We start from the raw sequence: 21,239 nt of genomic DNA, 5'->3' as shown, positions 1-21,239 counted from the left end.
ATATTTATCCAAGTCCTTCTTCAATGTTTCCCCTTACACAAAGCCTTTCTTAGCAAGAAGTTCCTTCTTTCCCTTTAATGGGCTCTCCCTTGATGGGCTCTGTACCTCTGTCACAGCCCATAGATTTTGCTTTGTAATAAAATCATTTGTATTTTTGGCTCACCTATCTTTCAAAATATTAACAGCTGAAAAGAGCTGAATTTATCAATCCATTCAGGGTAGGTCTTATTAAAATTCTTTGTACAAATCAAGGATTCTAACATTTGTTGAACTGAATTATTCAGTTGATGAAAGGATATTTCATGTTCATGCACAGCCTCTTCAAATTGTGAATACTCTTTCTAACAGCAAAGATGCAAATGATCATGCACATTCCATTGTCTCAAATAAACTGTTAGGCAAAGAGCTCAAAATCTAACTGATTTTTGCTCTCTCCATACAAGAGGAATTAGTCAGGGAATATAATCTTGAGCTTACTGCCATTTATTATTTATCATATGCTTGGTTTATTTCCTTGTATCTACCTCAATTTAAAGAAAACTAAGGCTCTGAAAAATTATTTGTATTAAAAGGAATAAAATTTTATTCCCTAAGATGGAATTTGCCCCTAGGATTTTTTCATTGTGTTATATCACCTTGATGGTCAGTGTACCTACCCATAGGAGAAAATCCGAGTTGCTTTCCATCTACTCATCAGGGCCGCAAAAAGCCCCATGACCAAAGCAGAGCAATCAAACAGCATGTGAAATCCATCTGAGATCAGACCTAAACTATTGGTCAACACGCCATAGAATAATTCCACAAAGGTAAACAGCTAAAAAAAATTTAAAGAAAAACAGGGGAGGAGTATGTTAGGAAATACCGTTTCAAGAGATTTATCAGAACTTAATCATGAGAATTTTAACCTTTTAGTTAAAAAAAATTTTTTTTTAAAGATTTTTTATTTATTTGACAGAGAGAGAGAGAGAGAGAGAGAGAAAGGTAGCAAGCGAGCATGAGCAGGGGAATGACAGGCATAGGGAGAGGGAGAAGTAGGCTCCCCGCCGAGCAGGGAGACTGATGTGGGGCTCCGTCCCAGGACCCTGAGATCATGACCTGAGCCGAAGGCAGGTGCTTAACCAACTGAGCCACCAGGTGCCCCTTAACCTTTTATTATTCAAATCTTACTTGAAGATATACTACCACTTTATTTCAATTTATATAAACTGTAATATAGGGACACCTGGGTGTCTCAGTTGGTTAAGCATCTGCATTTGCCTCATGTCATGATCCCAGGGTACTGGGATCAAGTCCCGCATTGGGCTCCTTGCTCAGCCGAGAGCCTACTTCTCCCCTGCCTGCTCTGCCTGCCACTCCCCCAGCTTGTGCTGACAAATAAATAAATAAAATCTTAAAAACAACAACAACAAAAAAAAAAAAACTGTAAGATACTACACTGAATCAGATATGTTCATCTTACAAATTATTTAAAAGGAGATAGTTTCATTATGTCTGTAGAACTCAATAAACTAGGCTATAAAATGTTAGCAATCTGGTCTATGGTGAGATCCTATAAGTAGTAGATAAAAATCTTTACAGGCTACTATATTTACTGACTTAAAATAGCACACTAAACTAATGCATCTAAAATGCCTCAAAAATTGTTTGCTTAAGTACTCTGAATACGATCCTGTAATCCTCCGATCACTGAGAGAAAATATAATTTTAACCCCTAAGTATCAGAAATTTGGGAATTACTAAAATTATACCAGAACTGTCAAAATTAAAAGATTAAGCTTTTAAGATATGCCATGAATATATAAAAATCTTACCAGATTCAAGCACAAGAAGTAAAAGATCTGCCTAGAGTCATTCTCCTCAAGAATCTGTTTTAGTGATTCCTTAATAAACCTGGGGATTGACTGGGAGCTATGCTGGAAAGCATCACCCATGAAGTTATAAAGAGGTGTTCCTTCAGGAGAATATCCAATTAGGGTGCCTTTCTGTCCTCTCTTGGAAGGAGATGACAAGATGTTGGCAGCTTTTAAAAAAGAGAAAACAACAACATTACAAAAGTTTTAAAAGCTTAAGCTACCAAAATCAACACGGTATCTCTCAGTACTAAATGCAAGCACTAAACAAATTTCCAAATTAAGTAAATGATTTCAACATGGGAACCCATGAGATGAAATTTCCTGAGGGGGAAAATGCTCACACAAAATGAAGAATATAGCGCTCACTACCACTCCTCCAGAAAGGACATGTTCAGTGCTTTCCTGGTGTGCTGCTTTGTTCATAGCTCGAAGCTGGTCTGTTATTGGATGTGTCCAAAAATTTCCAAAAAGTAGAGCACTAATAAATATGGGAAAGGATCCATAGCGGGCACATTTGGAAACTTCCATTTTGACTGAACAAATGGAATCGACATAGAAATCCAGGATCATGACAAAAAAGATAACTGTTGTGAAAGGCATAATGAGGGAAAACCAAGACTCGACTTTACTCTAGAAATTAAAAAAAGAAAAAAAATAAATTGTTAGTACTACACCAGAATAAAGTTCACATCTTATGTTTTAGTTAATCCCTTTATATTTAAACAAATATTCTAACTCAATGATTCATAAAATGCCAAGATATAAGAGCTGCAAAATATTAGTACATTTCCCAGTAATCCCCAAAGTATTAAAAGCAAAAGCACTATGGTTTAATAATTATATACATACTAGGTGACCCACAAGCCTTGTAACACACAGTAACCATAAAACGGGTTCTTTTAGGAGTGTCTGGGTGGCTAGTCAGTTAAGCGTCCGACTCATGATCTCAGGGTTGTGGGATCAAGCCCTGCAATGGGCTCAGCACAGAGTCAGCTTGTCCCTTTTCCTCTGCCCCTCCCCCAGCTCACTCATATTCTCTCTCTCTCTCAAATTAATAAATGTTTCTTTAATTGATTCCTTTGGGCCACAGGAATAGGATGAATGTATAAATGTAATAGTACCTGATTTGTATTTTCTATAAACAATAAATTTACTCCAAAAATTTTCAAAAATGATAAAAAAAGCAATGATAATTTAAGGTACTTGCAAGCTCAGAGTGAAATAAAATACAATGTACTGAACTAAAATTTTTTAGTAAGAGCAATTCATTTTACTTATTACCGATTAATTCCTACTCTTACCTCAGTTGTCACAGAAAGAACAATGACCCATGGGCACAAGAGAAGCACAGAAACAAGATGGGATAAAGCTTGAAGACGTTTGGATCCACCAACATCTATAGAGAGTTTTCTGGAAGCTGTATGAAAACCAACTTTACAACACAAAGCCAGTACTAGCAACAATACTCCACCCTATGAGTAAAATTAGATAAGTTTCATTAGAAACACACAGTCCAATACCCAATGCTTAAATACATAATATTTGAAGAAATGGAGCTATTATGTTTTTTCCATATCCCAAATTACTGAACTACTTAAATGTCAGGCAGTACTGGTAACTTATTTTAAGTGCACTTTTAAAGTTACAGTTGCTGCAACTTTTCACAATCTCTTGATCTCGTTAGGAATAAAGAACATACCTTGTGATCTGCCACACCTAAGAAGGCAATGGCTGTGTAAAGCATGTGAGTTAGAGCACTGTCATGATGTCCTTCAGCTAAGTGAGTTGCAGTAAAGGAAAAAAAAATCCCAAATATTAACTCTTTGAATCCTGAAGTCCTCCTAAAATTTTAGCTACATTATTTTAGGCTGACTATAGACTAGTTTGGGGGCCCCAAACCTGACTATTTGCAACAGTTCATTGCCCTTAAAAACAAAACAATTAAAAATTTAATTCTGGGACATGATTTACAAGCTGGAATGGCCTGTACTTCTTTCGTTGTCTCCATAACAATTATAATAGTGCTTGAGATATAGTTGTTAAATATTGGTTGTGAACCTCCAAAAGCATATGCATGCATATCGTAAGTAGGACAAAGGGACAAGAGCAAGGACCTTCTTGGACCACGACTGTCGTGGAATTAAGGCTGCTCTTTCAGAACATGTCAAATCAGTCCTAAATCTGTTTCTAAATCACTGACCACATAAGCCTCAGTAAAGCAAGTAGCAAGGAGAAAGGGGCAGGGGTGGCATATCAGAAGCAACCGGGAATTCTGCAAAGTCACACCGCTCTCTTTTACTATAACAAAGTAAACTATTATTTTTAACTGACAGGCTTTAAGGACAGTATAAGTAACCAGAAGAATCAAAACTGGTGTTCTAAGGTCAGCTAAATGGAGTGGGCAAAGGTGTACGGACAGGAAAGAACAAGGTATGTCTATAGAGGAAAACGAGTATACATATTTGACTGGAAAGTTGGGGTTATAGAATAGTGGAAGCTCAATTAGAAATAACAGTTTAGAGCAAGAGAGTGATTACCAGGTGAAGGAATTTCAGCTTTTTCTTTCAGGCAAGAAGATGCCAAAGATTTTTCATTAAATTTTAAAGAAGTTTCTATTTAGTAATTGCAACTGACTTTTTTCTTTTTTTTTAAAGATTTTACTTATTTATTTGACAGAGAGAGACATAGTGAGAGAGGGAACACAAGCAGGGGGAGTGGGAGAGAGAGAAGCAGGCTTCCCGCGGAGCAGGGAGCCCGACGCGGGGCTCGATCCCGGGACGCTGGGATCATGACCTGAGCCGAAGGCAGACAGACGCTTAAAGACTGAGCCACCCAGGCGCCCCTGCAACTGACTTCTAAACTGAGCATTTAAATCGTTGAATTTATTACAAGGGAGCCAACAGAGTGATTTTGTTGACTGGCAAATAAAAAAAAAAATTTTTTTTTAAGCACCAGGACATTCTAAAATATTCTTTCACTGTCCCTGTAGAAGATATTGATGGAGATGCTATAAAATATTTAGTTTGGAATAAATTTATTCATTACTTGAATACCTACATTAATCCACGGAAGTTTCATTCATGACTGATTTTAATTCAATCCTCCTTGTCCCATTCTGCCCGTCTTCTATTTTTCTGCAAGACTAAATTACTCCAATCTATTGCAAAAGGATACGGTGTTCAGCCATTTTAGCCATGAGATCATCATTGTCGAAAAGCAATAGGCAGATCACAGCAATAATGAAAAAAGCAGCCCCTCTTGTCTGAAAATGAAGAAAATATTACCAAGGATGGCTTTTTAAGAGTTGATTTTTAAGACCATGACTATACAAATGCTAAAGAAAAATGTTTTTCATATAAATATTTAAAGAAAAAATAACATCTCACATTAAAGCCCTTCTACTATACAATATAAATTTGCAGTATTTTTTTTTTTAAAGATTTTATTTATCACAAGCAGGGGGAGCAGCAGAGGAAGAGAGAGAGAGGCAGGCTCTCCACTGAGCAGGGAGACCTATGTGGGGCTCGATCCAAGACCCCTGGATCATGACCTGAGATCAAGGTAGACGCTTAACTAAGACTCAGCCACCCAGGCGCCCCCTCTCTTCTTTTTTTTTTTTTTTTAAAGATTTTATTTATTTATTTGACAGAGAGAGAGAGCGAGAGAGGAAACACAAGCGGTGGGGGGGGCGGAGTGGGAGATGGAGAAGCAGGCTTCCCGCTGAGCAGGAAACTGACGGGGGGGGGGGGGGGGCGCCTCAATCCCAGGACTCTAGGATCACGACCCGAGCCTAAAGACTGAACCACCCAGGCGCCCCCAAAGTCATTTCTCATATCCAGTAAAAGTGTAGAGCATTTAAAAGCTGATGAATTTTTTATAAGTTTATATTCTCACCCCAGGAAAGGATTTTGACAAAAGAAAATCAGGAAGAACATACTGCCTAGTTTATGCAAATACTTCAGAATTTTGGGTATAAAAGCCATCTAAATAGCATTATTATACATTCTGTATTTATAAATGTACAGGTATACTGCCACATACTTTCATTAAATAAAAGTTAAAATTTAAAGTGAGAATCCTATTCTATTCATTAACATGATTACCACTACACTTGATAAATTCTCTTAGTGTGGTGGATGGATATCTTGACAAAAGCCAGTATACATAAACCACACAATTTTAAGTTTCATAATTTTCATTATATTAGAATGACAGTGACAGTATCAACAATATCCAGATATGGAGAATAGAATTTAATCTTTTGTTAAAGAGGGCAACTGAGAATTCTGTAGTGCTTCAGTCATAACTAAGAAAAAAAACATGCTGTGTCCTGAATAGATGCCCAGATTCATTACAGACACTAATGGCACGACATGTACGATTTATATTCTAATTTCTGAGTATTAGTGCAGCAAAATTTTTATTTATTTTAAATTATATTCTTAAAAGACTTATTTATTTGAGAGAAAGGGGGAGAGGGGCAGAGGGAGAGAGTCTCAAGCAGACTCCATACTGAACAAGGTGCTGACATGGGGCTCAATCTCACGACCCTGAGATCATGACCTGAGCTGAAACCAAGAGTCAAGGCTTAACTGACTGTGCCATCCAAGGGTTCCCATATATATATATATTTTAATGTTTTAAAAACATTTGTATTTCTTTTGCGAGTTGTCTTTTGCTGCCCTTGGCTCATTTTTATTGAAAATCTTACGCATTTTTCTTAACTGACTTTACTAATTTATATTTTGAAAGAAATGTAAAACTTTTTTTTTTTTAAATGTTTTATTTATTTATTCATGAAAGTCAGAGAGAGAGAGAGAGAGAGGCAGAGGCAGAGGGAGAAGCAGGCTCCCCACATAGCAGGGAGCCCAATGTGGGACTCGATCCCAGGACCCTGGTATCATGACCCGAGCCGAAGGCAGACGCTTAACCGTCTGAGCCACCCAGGCGCCCCTAGAAATGTAAAACTTTTACTTGTGGTAATTTTCTGTTGCTGGCTGTTGTCTGCACAACGATTTGTTACACAGAAACTTATAATCATTATGAAGTCAAATGTACTGAGTTTTCCCATTGTGATTTTTTTCCCACTGCTTTTAAGCTCAGAGAGTTCTTTGCTTGTAATTATCCATCTATATTTTACATTACATATGATGTTTTTTATATTACCACATTTATAGCTCTATTTATATTATTTTACATATTATAGTATATCACATTTATATATTACTTTATACATATATTCGTATTGCATGTTGCATATTTACATATATTTACATAAAGTTTATGTATTATTATACTATATTAAGACTATTTTGTGGCGCCTGGGTGGCTCAGTTGGTTGGGTGACTGCCTTCGGCTCAGGTCATGATCCTGAAGTCCCTGGATTGAGTCCCGCATCGGGCTCCCTGCTCGACAGGGAGTCTGCTTCTCCCTCTGACCCTCCCCCCTCTCATGTGCTCTCTCTCTCTCTTTCTCTGTCTCAAATAAATAAAATCTTTAAAAAAAAAAAGACTATTTTATATTATATATTTATTTTTATCCATAAAACGCTTCAATCTAGTTGACATTTATTTTGGAGTACTCTATGAATGAGATGAAATAAAAAGTGGCATATGCTTTAATATTAATTATCCCATTTGAAATCTATGGGTTGGGTAGTCTCTCTGCTCTACTTGGCATGTTATTTTGTTCACTTAATTTTATTCATCTGCCTCCATTACTTGGGAGCAACAGGGACTACTACATCTTATTTGTCTTTATTTCTCCTTTCCCCTGTAATTGGGACAATGCATCACGCACAGCAAACACTTTGGTAAAAAAGAAATACTGTAGGTATAAAAATTTGGAATTGCATGGGGCGCCTGGGTGGCTCAGTTGGTTAAGCGACTGCCTTCAGCTCAGGTCATGATCCTGGAGTTCCAGGATCGAGTCCCGCATCGGGCTCCCTGCTCAGCAGGGAGTCTGCTTCTCCCTCTGACCTTCCCCCCTCTCATGTACTCTCTCTCTCTCATTCTCTCTCTCGAATAAATAAATAAAAAATCTTAAAAAAAAAGTTAAAAAAAAAAATTTGGAATTGCAGATTCTTGACTCATTTACGAAAAAAGAATAATACTTAAGTTACTTAAATAAGGCCTAGTTGGCAAAATGCTGGATATTCATCAGACTTTATAACAAGTTCTTAGGTGTTTTCCAAAAATGATGGATAAGGGTAAAGAATGAGGTAGGCGGGGGCGCCTGGGTGGCTCAGCCATTAGGCATCTGCCTTCGGCTCAGGTCATGATCCCAGGGTCCTGGGATTGAGCCCCGCGTTGGGCTCCCTGCGGGAGGCCTGCTTCTCCCTCTCCCACTCCTCCTGCTTGTGTTCCTTCTCTCGCTGTGTTTCTGTCAAATAAATAAATAAAAATCTTAAAAAAAAAAAGAATGAGGTGGGTAAGAGGCCTGGGTACAGCACGTTGGAGATCTCTGTGGTGATCAACCTGTTCTGTGTCTTGAATAGGTCTATGGATTATACCAATGTCAATTTCTTAGTTTTGTTTTTAAGATTTTATGTATTTATTTATTTGACAGAAAGACACAGCAAGAGAGGGAACACAAGCAGGGGGAGTGGGAGAGGGAGAAGCACGCTTCCCACTGAGCAGGGAGCCCGATGCGAGGCTTGATCCCAGGACCCTGGGATCATGACCCGAACCGAAGGCGAACGCTTAACCACTGAGCCACCCATGCACCCAATTTCTTGGTTTTGATAATGTACTTGAGTTGGGTAAGAAATTACCATTGAAATTGAGTGAAGGGCACTCTTGGTGCTATTTTTGCAACCTCCTATGAATACATGATGATTTCAGAATAAAAAGTAAAAAAAAAAGTTTGTAAGGAGAAGTTAAAATTAACAGAAAAAGCCCCTGCATTCTCTTAAATGGTAAAGATTTTATTTAATTGGTTTGGATAATATTTTACATGTATAAATTCCAATTTTCAAGTGTCTAATAACAGAAAATTGTACCTTTGCTGGTCCTCCTCCAGAACTAGTGAATAAAACACTGAGTAGTGAGATGACAACAATATCACTGTGTTCAAATAGCAGCAAAGTCCTATAAAAATACAATATTATCATTCATAAAATATATCTGATCTTCACCAAGAAGCATGAATTCAACTACAGTAAGAGAAAATAAATATTTCCCCTTGATTTCATAAAACACTGAGAAAAATAAATAGAGACAACTGCTTTGGAATAATCTATCTTTTGGCCTTATCTACCTCAGAAAGGCTGAGATTGGGGCACTTGGCTGGCTCAGTTGGTAGAGCACCCCACTCCTGATCTCGGTGGTGAGTTCAAGCCCCATGTTCGGCATGGAGCTTATTTAATTAAAAGAGAAAAAAAGAGGAGCAAAAAAAAGAAGCTGAAATGGTACAACTTGTAGGATTATATCACATCAATTTCTTGCATACGTGTACAAAGAAACACTTAGAAGGTTGCTCCCATCAGCTATGTTTGCAGTAGCCCCAACCTAAATGTCACTGGTAAGAGAATAAATAATATAGAATATATCCATTCAATAGACTATTGTACAGCAATAGAAATGAATGATTCTATGAATATATTAAGAAATGCTGAATTATACACTTTTTATTTTTTAAGAGAATGGTTTATTTTTAAATATTTTATTTATTTATTTGACAGAGAGAGACAGAGAGTGAGCACAAGCAGGGGAAGCAGCAGGCAGAGGGAGAGGGAGAAGCAGGCTTCCCGTTGAACAAGGAGCCCTGTGCAGGACTTGATCCCAGAACCCTGGGATCATGTCCTGAGCCGAAGGCAGACACTTAACCAACCGAGCCACCTAGGTGCCTGTGAATTGTACACTTTAAATCTGGTATAGACTGCATGTTTGAGTCCCCCCTAAATTCATATGTTAAACCCAATCCCCAGTGTGATGGTGTTTGGAATTGGGGCCTTTGGGGTGCATAGGTCATGAGGGTGGAACCCTCCTTCATTAGTGAGATTAGAGTCCTCATAAAAAAAGACTACATGAGTATTCTCTTTGCCCATTCTGCTCTGTGAGGTTATTGAGAAAAGATAGCTGTCTATGAACCAGGAAGCAGTCCCTCACCAGACAAGTCTGCCTCACCTTGATATTAGACTTCCTAGTCTCCAGAACTAAGAAATAAATTTGTGTGGTTTAAAAGCCACCCAGTCTATGGGGCACCTGGGTGGGTCAGTTGGTTAAGCTTCCAATTCTTTTTTTTTTTTTTAAGATGTTATTTATTTATTTATTTATTTGACAGAGAGAGCAAGAGAGCACAAGCAGGGGGAGCAGGAGAAGGAAAGGGAGAAGGAGGCTCCCTGCTCAGCAGGGAGCCTGATGCAGGGCTCGATCCCAGGACTCCGGGATCATGACCTGAGCCGAAGGCAGACGCTTAACCATCTGCGCCACCCAGGCACCCCTAAGCTTCCAATTCTTGATTTCGGCTCAGGTCATGATCTCAGGGTCCTGGGATTGAGCCCCATGTCAGGCTCTACACTCAGTGGGGAGTCTGCTTTTCTCTCTCTCTCTCTCTCTCCGTTCCTCCCCCGGCTCATGCAAGCTCTCTGAAATAAATAAATCTTAAAAAAGAAAAAAAAAGTGCCACCCAGTCGATACAGTATTTGTTATAGCAGCCCAAATGGACTAACATAAAAAGAATGAATGTTATGGTATATGAATCATATTTCAAAAAACTGCCGTCAAAATGAATGAACTATATATATCTTACATGTATCAATATGGGCAAGTATCAAACATAATATTAAATGGAAAAAGTATGCTGTAGAACATGCATGCAATGTAATTCTATTCATACAAAGTAAAAAACTTGCAAAGTTAAACATTAAAAAAACAATTAAACATAAAAAAGACATATATACATATGTGAAAAAATTATACAGAAAACCAAGAAAATGAAAACCAAACCTTAAGATGCTGATTACACCCAAGGGTAGGGGGAGATGGGGACACAGTCAGGAGTGGCACACAGGGCTTCAAAGGTATTGGTAAGGTTTTATTTTGGGGGTTGAGTGTTAGATACATGAAGGTTCACTTTATTATTATTTTTTTGAAGATTTATTTATTTAACTGAGAGACAGAAAAGAGAGTGGGGGGGGAGGGACAGAGGGAAACTCAAGCAGATGCCCTGCCTTTTTTTTTTTTTTAGAGAGGAAGAGGGAGGGGCAGAGGGAGCCCAATGTGGGGCTCAATCCCACGACCCATGAGATCATGACCTGTGCCGAAACAGAGTCAGACACTTAGCTGGCTGAGCCACCCAAGTGCCCCCACTTTATTATTAAACATTCTTATTCATATTTACTCCTTTATATGTATGAAATATTTAAAAAAAAAAAACCTGGGACACCTGGGTGGCTCAGTCGGCTACGTATCGGCATTTGGCTCAGGTCATGATCCCAGGGTCCTGGAATCAAGTCCCGCATCGGGCTCCCCACCCTGCTTCTCCCTCTGCCTGCCGCCTCCCCTGCTTGTGCTTTCTCTCTCTCTCTCTCTTTGACAAATAAATAAAATCTTAAAAACCAAAAAAAACCCTGAAAAACATTATCACCAGCCAAAACAGGGCTTATAGGATCTAAATCTTAAGATTTTTAGCTGCTCTTTTAAAAAATTTTCATTTTTCCTCTTTACTCAAAAATCTGTAACAGAACACAGCAGTGCTAACTTTAATTCTATTAATAACTGTGAGATACAATTTAAGAAAATAAATATATCAGCAAAGTAATCCCAACCTAAAGTAAGACAGGCCATGGAACACCTAAGGAGTCTTTCTAATCAAGAAATTGCATGGGGCATCTGGGTGGCTCAGTTGGTTAGGTGTCCGACTCTTGATTTTGGCTCAGGTTATGGTCTCTGGGTTGTGAGATGGAGCCCAGCATGGGGTTCCAACCTGGGTGGGGAGCCTATTTAAGATTCTCTCTCTCCCTCTGCCCCTCCCTCAAAAAGAAAATCATGCAATTCTTTTCTTTTTTGCGAGAAAGCAAGCGCACACTTATACAAATGGGGATGGGGGTAGAGGGAGAAGGACAGAGAGACAATCCCAAGCAGGCTCCACACCAGCACAGAGCCTGCTGAGGCCTCGATGTCATGACCCTGACATCAACCTGAGCTGAAATCAACAGTTAGATACTTAACCGACCGAGCCACCTAGGCACCCCTGCACGATGGCTGTTTTGTTTTTTTTTTTAAAGATTTTATTTGACACAGACAGAGCATAAGTAGGCAGAGCGGCTGGCAGAGGGAGAGGGAGAAATAGGCTCTCCGCTGAGCAGGGAGCTGGATGCGGGGCTCGGATCCCAGGACCCTGGGACCATGACCTGAGCCGAAGGCAGCCGCTTAACCAACTGAGCCACCCAGGCCCCCCTGTTTTTGTTTGTTTCTTAAATTAAATTAATTTATTTAAGAGAGAGAGTGCACAAGAGGGGGAAGGAGCAGAGGGAGAGGGACAAGCAGACTCCATGCTGAGCACAGAGCCCAATGCAGTGCTTGATCTCAGGAGCCTGAGATAATGGCCTGAGCTGAAATTAAGAGTTGAAGACTTAACCAACTGAGCCACCCAGAGGCTCCTGATGGTTTTAATAAAAGAATGAGAGGGGCAGTGTTGGTAGAGGAGCTGGTGGTAGTGATGGGTTGTAAGATGGGAAATATAAGACTAAATAAGAAGTAAGAATTTAACAATTTTCTGCCTTTCTTCCCTAACACATAGGGACAGTGATTTAATAACATACAGAACAAAATATAATCTCACAGGAAAGAAATTCTTTAAAAAAAGATTTTATTTATTGAGTGAGAGAGAGAGAGAGAAAGAGAGTGTGAGATCACAAGCAGGGGGAAAGGGTAGAGGGAGAAGCAGACTCTCCATTGAGCCAGGAGCCCGATGTGGGACTTGATCCCAGGACCCTGAGATCATGACCTGAGCCGAAGGCAGATGCTTAACTGACTGGCCACCCAGGTGTCCCAAGATTTTATTTATTTGAGAGAGAGAGCACACGCATAAGCAGGAAGAGGGAGCTGGAGAAGCAGGCTCCCCAGTAAGTAGAGAGCCCAACTTGGGGTTCGATCCCAGGACCCTGGGATCATGACCTGAGCCGAAGGCAGACACTTAACTGACTGAGCCACCCAGGTGCCCCCCAAATTTTGCTTTCCTACTGGTTTTTATTTACCATTTCACATCTTTTAGTTTCTAAAAACAGTTGTTAAAAGGGATCACCAATGGATGATAAAAAACCACCTATGTTAAAAATTTTCTGAAACTGTTTGAACTCTTAACTAGTAAAATATCACAACAGATCATGAACAATACATTTACAGTGTTCACCAAAAGACAGTCCACAAATTAAACAGGTTTTGTCAGCCCCCCCATATAAATAAGTACTGAGTTGTATCCAGTGCTATAGGAGTGAGAGAAGCATTTGTATATAACTTAACATAAATACTTGACATAAAATATAATGGAATAAAACTAATATTCAAAATTAAGAAATATAAGTAAACATTCAAAATATGCATTTTTATTTACCTTAGTGGTCCACAAAGAGTGAGGCCAAAAAACCACAAGAGTGAAATGATACACCCAGCAACTGCATGTTTAAATATTTTGATCCACTATGAACGGAAACAAAAAGTTAAAAATTTTAGTCATATGTCTTGCTAGTATCTCAAAATCTTAAATAAAATATACAGGGAAAGAAAATAATGGTAGCACTTAGATATTTTAAAGGTTAAATAATTACATTTTTAAAAATAATCACATATTTTGAACTTAAAAAGAAAATGTTAAGATCCCTTGACTAAATCTAGATTTGTAAGACAGTATTCTGTTTTCCATTTTCTATATTCTTGTCTGCTGTTAGAGCTTGAAATCTTTTTCTATAAAATACAAATTTGTGGTTTTTTTTCAAGTTTCTCACTAGTTTGCTAGAACACGTGATGTTTTAGTCTTTAAATTCTTTTCCATCAGATATTCAGAGCTTCAGTTACTTGAAAAGAGAGAAAAAAACCTATGATGGGGATTATAATGTTAATCCTATTTTTAAAACATGCATGGTCTCTAAAACAGAGATACATAAATTTGTCATTCTAATAAAAAGTCATGGCACAGGTTTCTAAGTTGCTGCACAAAGCAAACACATAGTACGGTCTAACGACTCTCCAAAGAGATAATAATGTGAGGTGACAATACAGAATACAAGACATTTCTGGTATGAATCCTGAACCTCAGGTACCTAAAGAAAATAATGATGACAAGGGTGACAGCTAATACGTATTGTTTGCTGACTATATGCTGGGCACTATTTCAGGAACTTTATATGTATTCATTCATTCATTCCTCACAGCTCCATTACAAAGGTATTATTAACTCCATTTTACAGGTGAGAAAATTGAGGTAGAGAAAAATTAGTAACTTGCTCAAAGTAAGACTTTGTAAGGAGGACAAACAGAATCTGAATTTGTTGGACTCGAGAGTCCTCAGTCTTAACCCCTATGCTTTATCTGCCTCCTAATGACATTTGTCCTAGGCTTTTGGGCATGTCTCCACGTCAAATTTAGAAATCTTTAGAATAGAGTCCTACATTAAAAAAAAAAAATTACTTTATACCTTAAAATTTTTCTACTCTTCTCCATTTTTAAACATTCTGTTATCTTAATACACAGTTTATTCTTGAAGCCTCGATACTGAAAAGCAAGTCAATAGCAACTTAACTATGGAAATGTTCTGCTGTGTACTTAAATCATTTAAGTAACTCTGATCAACGAAAGAGCACTTCTCCTGGTCTAACGACTAGGAAGCTGCTAGGAAAAAAGGATTGTGGAAAAAACTCACCTGGTGTTTGGTAATACTTTTCCCAGAAGAAAATGGCTTTTGAAACAAAACCATAAAAAATGCAGTCCTGTGAATAAGGAAACATTAATATATTAAAATTAATCTAATATACAAAGTGTGATGTTAAGTAAAGATACTCACTTTAAACGAACATACTACAACTTGAAAGGTATGTTACCATCTAAAAAAATTATACTGGAGAACAGTATTTATTCTCCTAAGGCTTCCATTGGAACATCTGGGGAACTCTTATTTTGTAAAGGCTTCAGAACCAGTTCACAAGCCATAAAAGAAAGGGGTCTCGGTATTTTTTTATACTTTGAAATACAAAAAAAAAAAAAAAAAAATTCCTATCTTCTCCAAAACTTAATAACAAATCTTGAAATATCAGAAATTAAAAATGTCCTTACCTTTCACATTCCCAAAATGGTTATATAAAAACACATACAACTGATTACTTAAAATTTCCTAGTCAAGAATCACTTTCCATAATTACTAAAATTAACTCCCTGGAGTCTTTAACAGACTTTTATTAACAGAGAGTGGTCACTATCAATCTCAAGTCCAAAGAAACTTTATTCAGAGAGAATTTCTTACTATGTGCAGAATAATGTAAAATTTATTTTATATGAGGACCCTGTTCTGTGAAGGGAGCACATCGTGAACAAAGCCCAGCACAGTTTAACTTAGAAAATAAGGAACGTCTGTGCCAAGACAAGTCTCAGGTTACATTCTATGCCTGCTGGAAGGCCGAACTACACCAGTGGTATGGTTTGGGAATTCTTAGGGCCTGGAGACTCTTTTAGGGAGACTGTGGGGTCAAAACTATTTTTATGAAAATACTAAGAAATTATCTGCCCTTTACACTCTTACTCTCTCAGGGGTGTACAGTGGAGCTCTTCAGAGGCTAACTGATAGGAGATCCTGCATAGACTGAATGCTGAAACGGATGTGAAAATTCAGCAATCCTCTGTTAAGCTGAACATTAAAAGAAATGTGCAGGGCGCCTGGGTGGCTCAGTTGGTTAAGCAACTGCCTTCGGCTCAGGTCATGATCCTGGAGTCCCAGGATCGAGTCCCACATCGGGCTCCCTGCTCAGCAGGGAGTCTGCTTCTCTCTCTGACCCTCTTCCCTCTTGTGCTCTCTATCTCTCATTCTCTCTCTCTCAGATAAATAAATAAAATCTTAGAAAAAAAAGAAATGTGCAAAAATCTCTTTAACACAAACTATAGTACAAGTCTAGTTTTGGCACGCTATTATAGTATAAGGAGGAATAAATAGCACAAAATATTTTATCTAAAATTTCCTAAAGATAATCAGTTAAAACAGAAGTTTCAAATAAATAAGACATTAAGGAGAAAAGAACCACACTCACCCAAGTTTTAATATAAAAATGAACTGAACAATGTGAACTGCTTTTAGGAGATCATATGATTCAAAAAGTCCCACAGCCTTCAAAAATTTAGTGAAACATAGTAACACAATATATTTTGTTAATCTGAAAAATAAAAGCAGAAACAAGTTTCAGTATCATTAAAATCACAAGGAACTCTGTAATATGTATTATACAATAGGGATCATTATAAAAACCACAGATACTCATTAAAAAAAATGAAACAAAAAAACCAAACAACTCACCATCCACATAACTACTATTAACATCTTGGTATATAAACTTCCAGATTCTTTTTAATGTACATTGCGTCTCTCTATATATACGCAGGCTGTTATAAAAACAAACAAAAAAAGAGGCCAAACTAAAAATATGTTCGGGGCTCCTGGGTGGCTCAGCCGTTAAGCGTCTGCCTTCGGCTCAGGTCATGATCCCAGGGTCCTGGGATCGAGCCCAACATTGGGCTCCCTGCTCAGCGGGGAGTCTGCTTCTCCCTCTCCCACACCCCCTGCTTGTGTTCCTGCTCTTCCTAACTCTCTGTCAAATAAATACATAAAATCTTAAAAAAGAAAAAAAAGTATGTTCTTGGTTAACTGAGCTGTCCAGATTATTCTGTAATCTGCTTTTTAAACCTAACAGTTACTTCAAACAAAGAGAATAAAAACAGACACCAAACTCTACCTGCGATGAAACTAGAAGAGCACCATGTAAGAAGGAACAGAGGAATGGTAAATGCCTTAGGTTTCCCCTCCTCTGCTTTGCTGTGTGACTGCAGTTTAGAGTCATGGTTGAAATGTCAAGCAACCTGCCCTACAGAGTCCTGTAAGGCTCAGAAATCTGAAGCACCTCAGAAAAAGGCTGGGGAGCTGAAAAGAGGAGCAGCATCAACAACTCTCTCTCCTCAGTCATGACGGGACACATGAGGCTTAGTCTCTGGAGAGGTCTAGACATAAGGCAAAGCAGAGAGGAGGGGTGAGGTGCTGGAATAAAATCATGGAAATTAAAAGGAAATTTCCTTCTTAACTCCACCCCACCTCCTTTTCTTTTACCTCCAATATCCTAACAGCCAGGCTGCAATCTCTCAGCAGAACCCTTATAGGGATCCACTAGGGACAAGCCCTACACAGGTGTTCTAATTAGCTTTTTAGGGCTCACTCCAATATGAATGGCCAACATGGATAATCAGTCCTTTAAGATAAGCTTGAGAGACCAAATAAAAACAACAAATCTAAAAGATAAAGGGATCACAGGTAACAGCAGCAGAAAACAACAAAGAACTATAAATAACATTCTCTGAGACATAAGAATACTGCACGCATGAAAAAATTAGGCTACCATAAAAAGAAAGAAAAAAGGAGCTCCTGAAAAAGAAATGGAAATTAGGAAAGAAATTACTTCAGTTTTCTAGTCTTGTAGTCTTTTTTTTTTTTTTTTTTAAAGATTTTATTTATTTGACAGAATGAGAAACAGCGAGAGAGGGAACACAAGCAGGGGGACTGGGAGAGGCAGAAGCAGGCTTCCCGCTGAGCAGGGAGCCCGATGCAGGGCTCGATCCCAGGACCCTGGGATCATGAACCGAGCCGAAGGCAGACACCCAATGACTGAGCCACCCAGGTGTCCCTAGTCTTGTAGTCTTCTTTGATCATATACTCTCTAGCAGTAAAAAAAAAAAAAAAATTTTGCACACGAAACCAACTACCTGTATGTTGTAAAAGTGGTATTACTGTACTGTTATATTATATACATTATAAAACATACACAAATTAGAAATTAAAAAGAATGAGATAAAAAGTTGTGGAGGGCGCCTGGGTGGCTCAGTTGGTTAAGCGACTGCCTTCGGCTCAGGGTCATGATCCTGGAGTCCCAGGATTGAGTCCCACACCGGCTCCCTGCTCAGCAGGGAGTCTGCTTCTCCCTCTGACCCTACCCCCTCTCGTGCTCTCTCTCTCTCTCTAATAAATAAATAAAATCTTTAAAAAAAAAAGTTGTGGAATTCTTAGTATTTTTTCTCTCACCCTAATAGCACATCTTGTGCAACCTACTCAGTAGATAACTTTTTAAGTTTACATCAAATAGGTGTTACTACATTAAAAAGGAGGTGCAAGGAAAAAAGACAAAAACCAAAACCAAAAACGGTGTGTGAGGGATGCCCATGGCCAGCATACTGACAGGGATAAGAAGTCTCTATCAATGGGAGAAAAAATACAAAAAGCAAAACCAGAAGTTTAAAAGAAACCCAAGTCATTCAAATAGAATTAAAACAATATGACATACAATGGGGATATCAATGTATAATATAAAAACTGATGAGTATGAATAATCCAGTGCAATGGCCCTGAATTAACAAGAGCTAAACTATATTAAACAAACAGTAATCTGGTTAAGAAGGCATGAAAAAATATATTTTAGGAAGATTTTGATGCAATTATTAAAATAAATTTCAGTCCTTGAAAGAATGAATCTCAGCATCTTCACCATCCAAGACAGCTCATTTTGTTTTAGTCCAGATAATATCATACTAAATTAAAAAAAGATTTGACCACAGTGTTTTTTCTTATCATGAACACCATCTGGGGGGCCTTTTACAGTGCAGTCTGGGGATTCCCCCCCCCCCGGATTTTAACTGTGATAATTAATCACCCAAAAGCTAATAAAAATGTTATTGTGGAATAATGTAAGTCACATCCTAAAGAACCCTAAAGTTCCTATTTAACCCACTTGTTGAACAGTATAAACTTCATTAAAATTTGTTTCAAAGATCAAACATATTTTCTGGGATGACAAAAATGTTCTATAGCTTGGGGCACCTGGGTGGCTCAGTCGGTTAAGCGTCTGACTCTTGATTTTGGCTAGGGTCATGATCTTAGGGTCATGGGATCAAGCCCCGTGTTGGGCATCGGGCTCCGTGCTCAGCAGGCAGTCTGCTCAAGATTCTCTCCCTCTCTGCCCCTTCCCCCTGCGCATGCTCACTCTCTCTCTAAATACATAAATCTTAAAAAAAAAAGTTCTATAGCTCGATTATGCTGAAAATTACACAGGTATAAAAAGAATGAAATCAAGTAGAGAGCAACACTTGAAACCGCATGGGCTTTACTCCTTAAGCTCTTAATCAGGTGTAATAATAAGGCAGCAGGATAGAAGCAAGGACACAAATAATAATGTCAAGATAGGGAGGGAAAAAATAAAGACCAGGAAAAACAGAAGTACATTAAAAATCACAGCAGTTGGGCGCCTGGGTGGTTCAGATGGTTGAGCGTCTGCCTTCGACTCGGGTCATGATCCCGGGGTCCTGGGATCGAGTCCTGCGTCCGGCTCCCTGCTCCTTGGGAGCCTGCTTCTCCCTCTTTCTCTCTCCCACTGTCTCTCATGAATAAATAAATAAAATCTTTAAAACAAAATAAAAATCACAGCAGTCTGGGAATTCTCAATGTCAGCAAAGAGCCTTGTATATCCTCCATGGGGCTAGTCAGCCATTCTTCAAATATTCTTTGCACACTTACTATGTGCCAGATGCTATACACAGCCAATAAGACCTAGGGGTGGCTTCAAGCATAGCCTTCCCTCTTCCTGATCATAAGGGAAGATGCAGTTGGAAATACTTTCTGCCTTCAAGGGAGGACCTTTATCTAAAAAATGTTATCAAAATGTTAACATTATCTAAAAGTGTTAACCATCTTATAACAAGCCTGAATATGAAAGCCAATACACTTAGGATGGCAGAGAGCAAAGACAAGGAAGCTGGGTCTTAGATGGTATCACTGAGGTGCTGAGCAAATACCTACGTCTGGTTTCTTTCATGTGAGAAGAATATCTCCTCATTTGTTTAAAGTTCTCTTCATTGGGTTACTTACAACTGAATATATTTCTAGGTGCTATCTGTGACACTTAATGTGTAAGAGACCCTGCCCACAAGGAGTCTGAGGCCTAAGGAAGACAGGCAAGCAAACAAATATTTATGTGACCCAGTAACTAATGGAGTTTTAAAAGAATAGTGGGAGGGCGCCTGGGTGGCTCAGTTGGTTAAGCAACTGCCTTCGGCTCGGGTCATGATCCCGGAGTCCCGGGATCGAGTCCCACATCGGGCTCCCTGCTCGGCGGGGAGTCTGCTTCTCCCTCTGACCCTCTTCCCTCTCGTGCTCTCTCTCTCTCATTCTCTCTCTCTCAAATAAATAAATAATCTTTAAAAAAAATAAAAAAAATAAAAGAATAGTGGGAGCAACTAACTGTAACTTGGTAAGCAGGGGTCTGTCATTAGAGTTCGAGACGTCTAAGTGTGTATTAAAGACTAAGTAGGAATTTGGGGTGCCTGGGCGGCTCAGTCAGTTAAGCATCCAACACTTGATCTCAGCTCAGGTCTCGACCTCAGGGTCATGAGTTCAAGTCACACATTGGGCTCCATGCTGGGTGTGGAGCGTACTTAAAAAAATAAAAATAAAGACTAAGCAGGAATCACAAAGCAAGAAACCCGAAAGGGTATTTCAAAGCAGAGAGCAGCATATGCAAAATACTAGTACTAGGAACAAGCCTTTGAATACATGACTTTATTTAAGCTCAGTTAACCAGATGATAGAATGATGAGAGGTCAACAAGGAAAAGGTAAATTATATACATTTTTTTTTTATGTTACGTTAACCACCATACATTACATCATTAGTTTTTGATGTAGTGTTCCATGATTCATTGTTTGCATGTAACACCCAGTGCTCCATGCAGAACGTGCCCTCTTTAATACCCATCACCAGGCTAACCCATTGGCAAATTATATTTAATATACTTGTTTTAACAAGATGGGGCAATATGTGAAATTCTTTTTAAGATTTTATTTATTTATTTGAGAGAGAGAGAGAGCGCGTGCAAGCAGGAAGAGAAGCAGGCTCCCCACTGAGCTGGGAGCCCGATGTGGGGCTCGATCCCAGGATACTGGGATTGTTACCAGAGCCGAAGGCAGATGCTTAACGACTCAGCCATCCAGGCGCCCAATTTCTAAGTACTTTCTGTTTGAAGTATTAATAAAACTTGAAAAATCTGGCACTTCAAAGGCAAGATTTAGTCATAAGGAACATTAATTTAAGTAAAATACTTATCTTTTTTAAAAAAGATTTATTTACTTTAGAGAGAGAGAGCATGAGCGG

The 21,239-nt window shown here is 38.6% G+C and overlaps 1 protein-coding gene across 3 annotated transcripts in view; it reads right to left on the bottom strand.

Annotated features, from left to right (window-relative positions):
• Positions 1 to 21,239, bottom strand: part of SLC30A5 (solute carrier family 30 member 5) — a 36,229-nt gene that overhangs the window by 11,200 nt on the left and 3,790 nt on the right. For 2 of the 3 annotated variants that reach the window (XM_027605607.1, XM_027605609.2), the window contains exons 2-11: positions 16,090 to 16,212; positions 14,715 to 14,781; positions 13,410 to 13,495; positions 8,854 to 8,941; positions 5,028 to 5,115; positions 3,553 to 3,629; positions 3,155 to 3,325; positions 2,195 to 2,483; positions 1,812 to 2,020; positions 657 to 814 (exon numbers count right to left, since the gene is read on the bottom strand). In XM_027605607.1, coding sequence (XP_027461408.1) covers positions 657 to 814; positions 1,812 to 2,020; positions 2,195 to 2,483; positions 3,155 to 3,325; positions 3,553 to 3,629; positions 5,028 to 5,115; positions 8,854 to 8,941; positions 13,410 to 13,495; positions 14,715 to 14,781; positions 16,090 to 16,212 — 1,356 coding nt within the window. Of the gene's footprint in view, positions 1 to 656; positions 815 to 1,811; positions 2,021 to 2,194; positions 2,484 to 3,154; positions 3,326 to 3,552; positions 3,630 to 5,027; positions 5,116 to 8,853; positions 8,942 to 13,409; positions 13,496 to 14,714; positions 14,782 to 16,089; positions 16,213 to 16,788; positions 17,040 to 21,239 lie in introns of those variants that run through there. The other variant, XM_035727656.1, reaches the window with a different exon arrangement.

This window comes from Zalophus californianus, chromosome 5 (genome assembly GCF_009762305.2).
Source record: "Zalophus californianus isolate mZalCal1 chromosome 5, mZalCal1.pri.v2, whole genome shotgun sequence".
In the NCBI taxonomy this organism is placed as follows: Eukaryota; Metazoa; Chordata; class Mammalia; order Carnivora; family Otariidae; genus Zalophus; species Zalophus californianus.
This window is presented reverse-complemented; position numbering and strand designations above follow the sequence as displayed.